The 14,991-nt window shown below is 38.8% G+C and overlaps 1 protein-coding gene across 15 annotated transcripts in view; it reads right to left on the reverse strand.

Annotated features, from left to right (window-relative positions):
- Positions 1 to 14,991, reverse strand: part of ANO4 (anoctamin 4) — a 332,447-nt gene that overhangs the window by 79,774 nt on the left and 237,682 nt on the right. For all 15 annotated transcript variants that reach the window (XR_003047093.1, XM_025048733.1, XM_025048727.1 and 12 more), the window contains one exon: positions 664 to 770. Coding sequence is in view for 14 of the 15 variants with exons in the window: in XM_025048733.1 (XP_024904501.1) it covers positions 664 to 770 (107 nt within the window). In the remaining variant the exon portion in view is untranslated. The remainder of the gene's footprint in view (positions 1 to 663; positions 771 to 14,991) is intronic.

Below are 14,991 nucleotides of genomic sequence, written 5' to 3' on the forward strand. Positions count from 1 at the left end.
GGAAATTTGGTAATATAATATGCAAAGGTTCTCACAAAAAAATGCCCAAAATATAAATCGCAAAGGCTATTTAATGGAGGAGGTGATTATTTGGAGCGTTTACTTATGTGTGACAGCTCATGTCTGCACTTGGAGCTCCCCCTACCTGGAACACCTCTCCCTCCTTCTTCCCACACTAGCCCCTCTTGTTACGCCTCAGTTCGAGTTTCGGTTTCTCTGAGAAGCTTTCCCTGACCATTCCACCTCTGCTTGAATTCACCCCCATCCTTTCCCAGTCTATCTCTGTAACATCGTCCATTTCAGTTTCTTCGTGTTACTTATTATATTTAATTATTTATTGTCTGCTTTTAACTTCTTGAACATAAGCTCCAGGAAAGAACTGTGCTCATCTCCCCAACACGCAGTCCAGTGCCTGGCACAAAATGGGTGTTCCATAAATATTGATCTATGATCCATAAGATAACATGCTATTTAAAATAGAGATCTGAGGATGCTATTGAGATTTTACACTTGTGTGTAATACATCAAGGGTAAAGTTAGAGGTCTTATAAAAGATAAAACATTTCTAGGATGGATATAAACTTAATACAACCGAAGGAAAAGTCTGTAACCACCTCCCCACCCCAAATCAAATGTAACTTGTTATACTAACACACTACTTACCAATTTTGTTTTTTCCTTCTTCATACTTTATTCTTTGTAAAATATGATGTACAATTCTACTTCTTGTGGCATTGTTGAAGAAAGTGTCTTTGTTGTGTATGATGAAGCTGCACACACACATTGAAAACACAAGTTGAGGATTAATTGGAGGTGAGGGATCAAATTTTTGATACAATTCGGTGTTACTCATAGAGAGGTGTCTTCCATCAGGCCTAGAGAGGTTAAGTGTATCGCAGCAGGAGCGAGCCCAGAGGTCACACCAAGGGCAGGAGGCTCACGAATCTCAGTAGTTTTGGTTCTCAGCATCCTGAGTACCCACATCGTTATGTCAGAAAAGATCTAGAGCTAAACAACATTAAGAAACCTTAAACTAAACTAATAGCAAGTCTAGGCTTCATATCTTTTTTCCCTCAGTAAGGTCATTAGATCAACTCAATTTAAAATTCATTTTGTTTTTACCTCTTCTCTTCTACCCCATCCCCTCCCATGTCATAACCATCTGATTTTTCAGGAATTTTATTATCCGAAATGGGCTGGCCTGGTGGATACAGGAGTTAGGGAATGAACTCTGGTCTGGCTCAGGGGTGAGGTGAGAGAGGAGTTCCAGAAATCACCGCTGTCCACTCCTTTCCCATATTCTCTCCTGGATGGGGTCCCTTTTCTAAAGCATATGCTTAAGATTGTTTTCTCACTCAGAGACTCACTCAGCCTTCGAACTTTCTCATGAGACTCAGACACACACACATCCTGACACTGGGTTTTCCAGTAGATGTTCCTATGCTCCTGAGCAGTTTTCCAGGTGACAGAACTTCCAGGACCATATAATCCAGCATGACATACACATGTTTTCCCTTCCTAGGAATGTATTAAATAGCAGAATATTAGATATATGAAAGTGTAATTGCTTCATAAATTATAAAGTTTAACTCAGCAGCGGGTACTTTATATAAGTTGGACACCATGCAAAGCGTAGCAATGCCAGTAGCCCTCATCCTCAAAATCCAACTCAGTAGTCACCTCCCTCAGTTAAGTCCCCCCGCTAACTGCACTCCTGCCTCCAAAAGAATTTAGGACTCTCTCCTCTGAGCTTTTCCTTACCTTGAAAACATACTAATTTATTGATCGTCCTGTACTGTCATTTGTTTGTTTTCATTCATTCACTCAGCAAATGTTTATTGAGGGCACTCTGTAAAGTACTGATTATCTTTGTCCTTGAGAGGCTTACAGGCTAGTGGGAAGACAAACCATAAAGGAAATTAACATGATTGCAGGGCAGAGGTGGGCAGAATCGAATTTTGTTTACATGGCTCTCTCCCACACAAGTATGTGGACTCATTCAGGACAAAAGGCTGAATCGTCATAATTTCTGTAGCCTCAGGATCTAGAAAGTGGCTGGCACACAGTACAGGTACCGGTTTTTGAATAGCTGTAAGTGAGGGTCGTGGGGGGTTTCTGTTGGAAAAATTGCTTTTAAACATTTTTCTTCAAGAAGACAGATTTTCAAGAACTGTTTAAATAATGGCAGGAAGAGAAAAACTGGCTTAGAGAAAGGGTAGCTTAGGTACGGGGTTTGGTTTGGAAACAGAACTGGGAATGCGAGTTTGGAATAACATATAAAGGAGAGAAAGACCAGAGAATATGAAGACAAAACGTAAATACGTGAACCGATTCCTTAGAGAAGTATTTTCCTCTCGCTTTTACTTCTCTTGAATTGTTATGGAATACCGTCCTCAGAAAAAAGCAATTCGACTTGACGGATGAGAGATCAATGCTATGGGGGTGAATGAGGAAGCTGCGGCCTTTATTTTAGTTTCGCTAGGGTTTTCCGAAAACATGTGATGGCATCAAAGAGAGTTCCTTTTATTTTATCCTCCTGTGCTTTTCACCTTATTTGAGACAGACTATTGCAATTTAACACCAAATAAAGATGTCATAAAGAAAGAGACAACAAATGAAAAAGCCCATTTCGACTCAGGACTTCCGATCATAACTGAGAGCTGATAAGCGCAGCCAGGCTTGACAAGACAATCCCAGGCTCAAAGCCCAGGCCCCTCCTCCACTGCATGGTTTCCGATTCCTCCTCCTTTTACAGCACCACGGCTACGTTTCGTGAGCTCATGTAATAGTTCTTATAATAAGTCGTACCGACAAGCTTCGAAATTGTGTTTGCCCCTTCCTCACATCTATGATGTTACCTGGAGCCTGGAGATTCTATAGTGGGAACAAACCAAACATATAGAGCATGTGCCAGGTGCTATTCTAAGCACTTCAGATATGTGAGCTCATTCAATCCTCACAATAACCCAGGAGATTAAGTACTTTATGGCCCTGCCCTACAGGTAACAAATCAGGCAGGTTAAGTGATGTGCCCAAAGTCACTCAGCCAATAAGAGGCAGAGGTAGGATTTGAAATCAGGCAATCTGGCTCTAGAGAATGCCCTCTTATCCACTCCACTCACCTGCCTCCCTGGGTCAGAAACTTCCTGACTCCTGGCGGCTGGCTCTCCTTAGGATCAGCCCAAGAGCTTCTCTGCTTGCAAAGCTCTCCTTGCTGCCAATCAACCTTCAAGCCTCAGCTCTGGGCACAGCCACCTCCAAAGGTCTTCCTGACCCCCTACCCTCACCCTGAAAAGCAATGTGGTGCTATGAAAAGAGAAGGAAGCAGAAAACCTTTCACAGAGGACAGATATGGGATTTTAGTTCCAACATCACTCCTGCTTCCTCTTAAGACTCTGAGGTGAGGCAGCCCTCAATCTAAAACCTGGCTTTGCTGCTTACTATGTGGTACTGGGAGCACCCCCCCCGCCCACCACATCTCAGGGTCTTGGTTCCCTCATCTGAGAAAATGGGGATAACACTGTAATCTCTCACAGGGTTTTTGTAAAATTAGGTGAGATGATGAGCACTGATGAACACCACTGTCTGGCATTCAATAAGCTCTTAGAATTAGCTGTCATCACTGCTGTTGCTTCTATGACATTGCATAGACCTTGTCTGCCTACATATTGGACTTTTCTGTACGAGCTTCTTGAGGCAGGGACCGGCCATGCTCATCTCTGGGTCCCAGCACTAGTACAGGGTTTGGGACATGACAAGCCCTGAAAGTTGGCTCAAATGAGCTGACCTTCTGGAGAACACTAGCTTACTTTGGGAATTATAAGACTAAATCTCATCCCCTTATACCTTGGCCTCTACTCCTACTTCCTAGAAATCTTTCCATCTTTCCAGCTACCACTTGAATCATTCTCTCCACAAACTTCCTGCCTAAGGGTCTTTCTGTAGGGTGTGGAGCAATCAAACTAGAGGGCTAAGAGAAGGAACAGTGATGATTCCCCACATCATGGTTCTCAAGCCTCTCCTAACCACTTAGCCAAAATAACTTTCTTCAAATGAAATCAATCAGTCAATCTCTCTCTCTCTCTACCCTCTCCCTCCTTCTCTTGCACACATACATGCACACGTGCGTGCACACACATGATAGAAACAGAACTGTTTTGGCAAACATAAGACTTGGTGCTCAGTCTCTGAGGTATCAGGGCCCACACAGGCTTAGAAACTCAGCTCTTTCACACACATTGCTGATGGGATAGTAATTAGTACAAATTCTATGAGAAACACTTGACCAAATCTATCAAAATTATGCACATATCCTCACCACACATCTTCTGATCCAGCCATTCCTCTTTTAGAAATTTATTCTACAAATATACTCATCCATACGCAAAGTAACAGATGTATAAGAATGTTCATTATGACATGGGTTATCACAGCAAAAATCTGTAAATGACCTAAATAATTCATCAGTGGAGTAGAAGAAACAAATTATGGTACATATCTACAGTGAAATACTCTAAAGCTATAAAAAGATTAAGGGTGCTCACATGCAGACATAAAAAAGAATCTCCAAGATATTGCAGGGAAAAAACAAGGTTCAAAACAGTCGCACAGGTGTTTGTGTCAAAGAGGAAAACAAGTACAAATAACAAAATAATCCCTTTAAATGTACTGACATAAATATTTGCTTGTGCACGCACAGAATGACTCTGGAAGGGTACGTACACATCTGGAAATGTAGGCTGCCTCTGGGGAGAACTAGGTGGCTGGAAGGTAGGAAGGAAATTTCACTGTACACACATAGGAAATTTTTACCACACTTAAGGGCTGCCTATGAAAAATGGAAATTTTTAAAAGAAATTTTAAAGGGAAAATGCAGTTTCTGTTCCAGGTGTGTTCTCACCTAGGGTAAGGAGGGGAACACACTGCTGAAGTGGTGGAGGATCAAGGCTCTTAACACATCTCCTTCTCCTGTCCCTTTGGAGGGGTTATGTAATATGCACAGGGTCACACAACCAGCAGGTGGCAAGGAGGAATTCAAAAACCATCTGTCTGGTTCCAAGTCTTCTCATTCATTCGTCAAAGAAACTGCCGGGAGCACCGGTCTGCCTGTGAGTATGTGTGTGTGAAGGGGGTTTTCTGGGTGCTTCCATCTTGCCCTGCAAAGAAGGTCTTGCTTACTAAGTGATGGGCAGACCCACCAGCTCCCCGCTAGGTGTGTCTATGTTCCTGCTTTCTCTGGAGGTGAGCAGCCCTTGGTTTTCATTTGGTGATAATCCTGACCTCCTCTTTGCTAGGAAGGGAGGAAATGGGAAAGGACAACACTGTGCAATTGAGGTTTAGCTACAGACTTCCTGGAGAAGTAATTATTTGCATTTTATAGATGTGTTCTCCCAAAGCAACTGTCCACAGCAATGTTATGAAGTACTGCTATATGCCGGTTGTTTAACAAGCAAACATTCTGCTTGTTCTGTGCAAAGCCATGTGCAATGACTGAGGGTGTTACACTTGGAGGTGGGTGGAGGGTAGGAAGGAATGTAGGTGTTATGCATGTATATCGAAGAAGGGGAATTTCTTGCTTCTTCTAGAAAGAGGTGACTGGCTTTAATCTACAGAGCATGGCAGAAGCATTTTTTTTGTGAATTCTAAGCGTAGGCCCAGACTCTGTAGCGTCCACTCTTGTCCACCTGAAATATTGCCCCAAGACTGCCAATATACAGCAGCCGGAAAATAAATATTTCAGGAAACTTTCTTAATTAGGTTTTAAATAGAAATTTCTTTTTTAACAAGGAGGAGCGAAGGGGATACAGTTAACTGTCACTTAAAGTATGTCCACAAATTAATGAAAATCTAAGTAAGGAACAAAGCAACCCGATTAATTTTGTGACAAGGCCTATTTTGAGAGTTTTTTGGGCTTTAGGTAATTGCACTGCAATGACTAACTTCTTAAGTATACTCATTATGAGTAAAAGGATGAGATGATGATCATACTAGATATACAATATTCAGAGTTCTGAGTGTTTGGTAAAAATTTTCAAGCCTCATTTTAGGATTAAGGTGATAAGCTCCTGGAATATAAGGCAATGTGAGACATTTTTCTTATTCCAATGGTCATTTCTAATTGTACTTCATGATATCATCTTTGCTATTTGAATGTTAAATGCAAATTAAGAAATACTTCCTCTTAAGAATTCCAGATAAAGATGGAAAATTAATCACTTGCATTCAGTTTTACCCTCTCTCAAAATCCCATGAAAATAATAGTAAAGTGTGTGTGCGTGAGTGTGTGTGTTTAAAGGTATAAATCCTCAATGAACAAAGGTAGTAAGAAAACAATAGCAACAAAATGTTGGAATGTGAAAAGCAGACAGCCAAGTAGCAACAGATTAAGGAGATTAGAAAAAGCTGAATCCTAAACCAGCTTTGAGAAAAACCAAGAACAATCATATTTATGCTATAAAACCTCAAAAATGTTTAGATCTGGGGTACCAGACCAGTGACCTATGGAAGTGGGGTGGAAGGGATGCTAAAATGGGTACTGGTTAAAAGCTAGTTAGGAAGATACTAGAAACTCATATCCCCACCTCTATTCTACTAGATGACTGGAGTTTTGTTTTGTTTTGTTTGTATTCATAGTGTAATGCAGTCTCTGAACTGTGAGACACCAGGCATGATTAGGGGTAGGGGTACTATAGTGAAAACAGAAGAATCAAGTGAATATTTGCCCCCTGGAAGCTGAGATACCCAGCTATCTTCATCCGCTTAGGCTCCAAAATATTGGCAGCCAGGTCTTGTCTCTCCAGACAGAAGACTGGCAAATTCTTCTCTTGGGAATCTGACCAGTGTAAGATGAACCATCTAAAGATGGTGACATTGGAGACTTCAAAATGAAACTGCCCAGCTAAAATCCCTACAGTGAAGCCCACAAGGGACAGGTGCAACCTATTACTCTGAACTTATACTCAAGTTTTGCATTTCCTAATCTTAAGTATGGACAGTCAACCAACGATTATGAGGCATCTGAAGAAATCCATTAAAGTCCATTAAAAAATCATGGTTAATAAAGGCCATAAAATAACAAGCCCCCAGCTAACATCATACTCAATTGTGAAAAGATGAAAATTTTTCCTCTAAGATCAAGAACAAGAAAAAGGTGTCCACTTCCATAATTTTTATTCAACATACAACTGAAAGTTCTAGCCAGAACAATTATGCAAGAAAAAGAAATAAAATGCATTAAATTGGAAATGAATTAGTAAAACTTTTACTATGCAGATGACAGGATATTATATGTAGAAAACCCTAAAGACACAACCCAAAACTGTTAGAATTAATGAACTCAGTAAAGTTGCAAACACCAAATCAATATACAAAAACCTGTTGTGTTTCTATACACTAATAATGAACTACCAGAAAGAGAAATTAAGAAAAAATTTACTAACTAAGGAGGTTGGTTTGCACACTGAAAATTATAAGAAATTGATGAAGAAATTGAAAACGACACAAATAAATAGAAAGATATTCCATGCTCATAGATAGGAAGAATGAATATATTTAAATGTCCATATTACCCAAAGCAATCTACAAATCCAATGCAATCACTATCAAAATACCAATGGCATTTTTCACAGAAATAGAAATAGAACAAGCAATCCTAAAATTTATATGACATCACAAAAGACCCTGAATGGCCAAAGCAATCTTGATTTAAAAAAAAAAAAAAAAGAAAGAACAAAGCTGGAGGCATCATGCTCCCTGATCTCAAACTACATTACAAAGATATAGTAATCAAAACAGTATGGCATTGGCATAAAAACAGACACATTGATCAAAGGAATGGAATACACAGCCCAGAAATAAACCAACATATATATGGTCAATTAATTTATGACAACAGAGCCAAGAATATACCATGGGGAAAGGACAGTCTCTTCAATAAACGGTACTGGGAAAACTAGACAACTGTCTGTGAAAGTATGAAACTGTACTCTTACCTTTATACCACACACAAAAATTAACTTAAAATGGATTAAATACTTGAATATAAGACCTGGAGCCATAAAACTGAACAGGTGGTAAAATCCTTGACATCAGTGTTGGTGATAATGTTTTAGATTTGACACCAAAAGCAAAGGCAACAAAAACAAAAATGAACAAGTAGAGACTATAACATATTAAAAAGCTTCTTCACAGCAAAGGAAACCATAAACAAAATGAAAAGGCAATCCATGGAATGGAATAAAATATTTGCAAATCATACATATGATAAAAGGTTAATATCCATATAAAGAACTCACAACTCAACAGCAATTTTAAAATTCCCAAACAGTACAATTTTAAAAAATGGGCAGAAGATCTGAATTAGGTGTTTTTCCTAAGACGACATACTGATGGCCAACAGGTCCATGAAAAGGCACTCAACATCACTAATCATCAGGGAAATGCAAATTAAAACCACAATAAGACATCATCTCTCATCTGTTAGAATGGCTATTATCAAAAAGAAGAGAAATAACAAGTGTTGGCAAGGATGTGGAGGAAAAGGAACTCTTATGCTCTGTGGGTAGCACTGTAAACTGGTATAGTCACTATGGAAAACATTATGGAGGTTCCTCAATATTTAAAAATATAACTGCATATGATCCAGCAATTCTACTTCTGTATATTTACTGAAAAAAAAAATAACACTAGCTTGAAATGATATTTGCATCCCCGCATTCATTACAGCATTATTTATAATAGCCAAGATACAGAAGCAACCTGAGTGTCTTTGATGGTTGAATGGATAAATACACACACACACACACACAAAGAGGAATTAAATTCAGCCATAGAAAGAAGGAAATCTTGCCATTTCGACAACATGAATAGATCTTGAGAGCATTACGCTAAGTGAAATAAGTCAGAAAAGAACAAATACCATATAATGTCACTTATATGTGGAATCTAAACAAACAAACACACAAACAAGCTAACAGATACAGAGAACAGATTGGTGGTTGCCAGACGTAGCGGGTAGGGGGTGGGAGTGGGTAAAATGGGAGAAGAGAGTCAAAAGTACAAACTGCCAGTGATAAAATAAATATGTGATGGGAATAATGAATAGTATGGATTCTTTAGTTAATAATACTGTATGGCATATTTAAAAGCTGCTAAGAGAGTAAATCTTAAAAGTTCTCATAAGAAAAAAATTGTAATAGGTATGGTGACAAATGTTAACTAGATTTATTGTGGCAATCATTTTGCAATATATACAGATATAATCATTATGCTGTACACCTGAAACTAATATGTTATTTGTCAATTATACTGCAATTTTAAAAAAAATATTATGTTCAAAGAATTAAGATAATGGAATTGTGAAAAAAAGCTCAAAACATGATTTTAAAAAGCCAAATTATGAAAATATAATAGCTCTTAAAAACTAAAACAAAATGAGAGAAATTAAAACTTAACAGAAGAATTAATAATAAATTGAGGAAATCTTCTAGAAAATTAGGTGAGGAAATCTCTGTTACAGACAACAAAATGGAGAGAAAAGATAAGGACATGAGAAGATCAGCTCAGGAAGTCCAATATCTGAAAAATAGGAATTCTGGAAAGAGGAAAAAAGGGATAGATCTTCCACAAAATTCAAGAATCATTCAAGAAAATTTCCCTGAACTAAAAGACAACATTATTCAAGTTAAAAGGGTCCCCGGAGTCCCCAGAACAATAGATGAACATAGAGCCACATCGAGATCATAACTATGATATTTCTGAACACTGGGGACAGAGAAATCATAGAGCAAGCTTCCACAGAGAACGAGTTAGACAGACAGAATGAGGAAGTGGAATGTTTCTGAAGTTCATTATGAGTGAACTAGAATAAATATGTGTATTAGTGTGCTACAGCTGCCATAGCAAAGTACCATGGATTGGGTGGCTTAAACAACAGAAATATATTTTCTCACAACTTCGAAGGAAGAAACTGCTTCATGGATAGTATTTTTTTGTGTGTGAGCCTAATAGCTCATATCATAACATCTACTTTATTGGTTTAAGGTAAAACAAACCTGGGTTAGAGTCTTGTTTCTGCCAAGTACAGCTGATCCTTGAAAAATGTGGGGGTTAGAGGTGCCAACCTCCCACTCCATGCATTCAAAACTCCACATATAACTTTTGACTCCCCCAAAACGTAACTACTAACAGCCTACTGTTGACTGGAAGCCTTACCAATAACATAAACAGTCAAATAACGCATTTTATATGTTATATGTATTATATACTGTATACTTAGACTAAAGTAAGCCAGAGAAAAGAAAAATGTTAAGAAAATCATAAGGAAAATACACAGCATTTATTGAAAAAATCTGTATATAAGTGAATCTGTACAGTTGAAACCAGTATTGTTCAAGAGTCAACTGTACTATTTAAATTTTGAAAAGTAACTTCTTTAAGCCTCGGTATCCTTACGTTTCAAATGGGACAAGTGGATACCCACTTCAGAGGGAGGTTTGAGGATTAGGAGGTATTGCATGCAGTGTACTCATGTTCACAATGTGCTCCTAAATAGTAGTTTTTTGCTTTTATTATTAGCTCACTATTTATCATTGTTTAATAAAGATTACTGCTTCTCATAGTTCTAACATGCCTCAATAAATAAGTCCCTGCTATTTTGAAATCAGTTGTCTTTTTCTTTTAATGAAATATTTCAGACACATTAAAATGTGTTGAGAATAATATCAAACACATGTATGCCCGCTAACCAACTGAAGACATAAAAATCTGCAAATACAACTAAAGTCCCCCCAGTGTGCTACTCCTCACTTTCATTCCTTCCCCCAGAAGTAATCATTATCAGGAATTTTTCATGATCCCTAATATGTATGTATTCCTAAATATACGACATTATATTGTATGTTTTAAATCTTTACAGAAATGGCACCATGCTATACTCGTTCTTCTGCAGCTAGCTTTCCTCGTGTGACCATCTGAGGTTCATGCATATGGATACAAGGAGCTCTGCTCCAGCCCTGTGCCCTGCTGCTTACAAGCCTACTGTACAAGAACACTGCAGTTCAGCTGTTCATTCTCCTGCTGGTGGGTGCTTAGGCTATTTCCAACACTTTATTACTATAAACGCCACTGTAAAATGCACACATGCAAATGTTTCTCAGGGAAGGACATACCTAGGAGTGGCATTTCTCTTACGTAGATTTGGACAGGTCTTAAAGCGAGTTCGATTTGAAAGTCTAAATTTACCCATGTGTGTCACACAGTGTTGTGATGTGACATGATCAGTGGGGAGGTGCACTGCAATTTGACAATTTGACGCTAATAATTACTAAAGTGTCTACATTTTTAAAAAGTTTTGAAGAATAGATTAGAATAGATTAGAATTTATTTTAGTCACCTTGATAGTAATATCAATTTACTACCATAGATTCTAATGTGCTTTCTAGAGGAACGGCAAAGCACAAAGAAGTGTGTTGTATAAGTAAACGTTACCACGTCATAGTAGAGGAGGCTTAGAGAATCGTTAAACAATAAATATATTAAAACATCAGTTACCTAACAAGAGGGCATGCATTAACTGGGCCAGATTTTTTTAAAAATGATTTTCTATTTTTTTAAAAAATGGATATGAAAACGCCTTGGTGAGAAACAGTAGGCCGGACAGAACCTTTGATGTTGGCTAGGTGTACATAGAACCCAGAGAATGGGGAGGTGGACAGCAATCTGGATAAATCTGGGGGAAGATGAAGCAGGAAGGAGGATGGGAGATGGGGAAGAAGGAATGCTGTAAAAAAGAGGAAAAGAAGAATAAAGGGAAAAAAGTAATATCCTGGAATTGGTAACAGTTCAGACCAATGCTAAATTATCTCCACCTATAGCAACAGACAGTGAAAATCAACATATTCAGAACTCACATATATTAAAATTATCTACTGATGCATCGGGTAAGTATTATATTAATAATAGACAAATTTATTGAACATTTACCATAGGCATTTATAAACTGGGTTGCTAACTGTCATAATATTACATTGATACCATTAATACTTCCAATTTACAGATGAAGAAACTGAAGTTCAGAATCATACAGCTTGTGAGCTGCAGAGCAGCAATTTGGGGACCAGGCCCCACGCACTCCAGACCCTGTGCTCCCAACCAGAGTTTGTGTGAGCTCCACCATTAACCCTTAAGAGCAGAAACTGTGATCCATTCATTTTTCCAGCCCTACACAGTGCCTGTCACTGAACTGGTGCTTGATGCTGACTGAACTGAAATGGCTATTCAGAATGAAAACAATAAAAGCATTGCAATATTCAAATTTATCGGAGATCATTTTTTATTTGCTATTAAAAAGTGAGCCAGGGTGAAGATAAAATCATTTTTTAAAAAAAAATCTATGAAAACAAGTTTGTGATTTCCTAATTAATCCTCAGAGCAGAAAAATCCAATTTAGAACAACCCAGGACTCAGCTTTTCACTAATTAAGGTGCTACTAAAATTCATTCAATAGTAAATTTTTATCTGAATTACCTAGGCAATTGTCACTGCATAAATTGATTTTTCAGTGGCTCATTCATAGCTACTGTCTCAGTCTGGTCTTGTTCCCAGAATATTTTAATATTCTCTTGTCAGAACTGAGTTGACCCAAGTGTTGATTGAAGGGGCAGATCTACTTCCCTGCAGTTCACTTATATCACCGTGATCAGCAAAGACCTAGAAACTCTGACAAGCATCTACAAAATTTGAAAGTTGGTAAAATTTATCTTCTGTAATCACCTTTTTATTCACTTCTGACTTTCCCCCACCTCTTTACCATCTCAGTGGCACCTCTATCTATCCCACTACAGCCAACATACCTTCATGGCTCTTCTTTCTGCTTCTTTTTTAACTCTCTAGAAGAGATGATAGACTTATCCATAATGGTGTAAATGAAGAACAATGTTAAATTGTTCATTTTTCCCAGTGACATTTTAATTTTAGATGCAAATGACTTTAGCCACAAGATTGAAGTTCAAACTGTAAAATTCTTGGGCTGGGGAGGTGGGGAGTGTACTGCTTATTAAGTTATCTCTTAGCTTCTCTCTTCTATATTCTCCTCTAAGATGCCAGAGCTGGAATTCTACCAACTACAATTCTACTTTGCACCTGGCTCTCTGATATGTTCTGCCAGTAGGGGGCACTACAGGAGACTGGAAGCGGGGAAAAGGGGGTAAAGTGTCTCGGGTTTTCCTGTTTGCCTGCTGTTCCTGCCAATGTCACACCAGCAGTGATTCTTCAACCTCTCAGTGGTAACTGGTTCCAGTTTCCATCTTTTTTACTAAAAAGAAACACCCGAAACTGGGCTCACTGCACTGCCCTTTACCCCAAAGGTACCGACATCAGCAGGGCAGCAGCTCCTCACTAGAGGCTGAGGCTCCGCTCTGGCGGGCCCTCCTCTTCCTTCTGTTTCCCTATCCCTAGGGACACTAGCTGCTTCATTTCCTGTAGTTATTATCTGTGTAGGCTCAGTGTCCCCTTTGTGACATTTCAGTTCTCCAATATCTATTTAATCAATTCCTCATGTTAACCTATCTGTTGAAATACCTGCTGGGTTTCAGTTTTCCTGAATGGAACCTGAGTGATACAGGGAGCTGGAAAATAAACATCCTTTGAGGAAGAGGCCTTCTCTCCATCTCTCTCAGAAATCACATGCCACACAAATAGCCACCTACCTATCCTGCTTGTTAGTTTGACAGGAATACCATCGTAGTGTAAAGATAGTGTCTGAATTTGAATTTGGACAATTTCAGCCCCAAGTGTGATTTCTACCCTACACAGTTCTCTCTTCCGCCCAAGTCTTTGCTAAATTACATGGAAACATCTTTTCCTAAAAATATGGAAAGTGGTTGAAACAAAACAGTACAAAACATCACCTGAGTCCTAGAAGAGCTCACAGACTAATGTGTTATATAAATGTGACAGGACAAAATAAATAAATAAATAAATAAATAAATAAATAAATAACAAGAGGTATTCCTGGGTAGAGGCATGAGTATTCTCAATTTGCTGGCTTCTCTTCGTGAGGATTACGTTTTCCTAGCCATTATCAGGGACTTGCATCCCTCCTTCTTGGGGGAGAAGTATAATTCCCACCCCATTACCATGCTTGGCCATGAACTTGTTTTGGTCAATGGAATATGAGCAGAAGTAATAAATGCCACATCTGAGCAGAAATTTTAAGAGCCAATGTGTGGCTCTACCATTACTTTTGCCCTCCACTATGAAAATACATGTCTTAGGTACAGGTTGCTTCTTCAGCCAAGATCTTATAAGAAAGACTACAGGTGAAGCCTCAGAGCCTCAGCTGATCCACAGCTAACATGTGAGCAAGAAATAAACCTTCGAGTAAGCCACTGAGATCTGAAGGTAGTTTGTTACTGCAGCAGAACCCAGCATAATCTGACTGGCATAGTCTCTAACCCAACAAAGACAATCTGGTAGATTATGGCCTAATTGACACTCTCCTGAAAAGAATGGATTTTTTCTCCCCTAGTGGAGAAGCCATGTCAGTCCACATAATAAAGCCATGGGAAAGAGAAGTTAGGTTTGAGGGGAGGAGAGGAACGAAAAAGGAAGAGAAAGAAAAACTGCAGGCTGGAGGAGAAGAGGAATGTTCTTGTCTGGGGTAGGAAAGAAGGGTGTGGAGGAAGAGAGATGATAATAAGCTGTTGCTGAGGACCACGACTTGGCTTCTGTTTGTGTCCTTTGAGAAACTAGTGTAAAGATTGGAGCTCCCTTCTAATTACTTTTGGCTGCTGCATTGTGCTTTGAGCAACACAAAGACATGGAGATGAATAATTGTGGGACGACGTATAATCAGTTCCACAATCAAACCATTTGCAAAAGCTAATGGGCCTAGAAATCTAATGCCCCCTGCATGAGAGAGGTTTCATAAAGCTGATGACATCTGAACTAGCTCCTGAGGGAAGAACATGCTTTCCCCAGAGGGAGGGAAAG

The sequence above is a fragment of the Pteropus alecto genome, unplaced genomic scaffold (genome assembly GCF_000325575.1).
Source record: "Pteropus alecto unplaced genomic scaffold, ASM32557v1 scaffold94, whole genome shotgun sequence".
Classification (NCBI taxonomy): domain Eukaryota; kingdom Metazoa; phylum Chordata; class Mammalia; order Chiroptera; family Pteropodidae; genus Pteropus; species Pteropus alecto.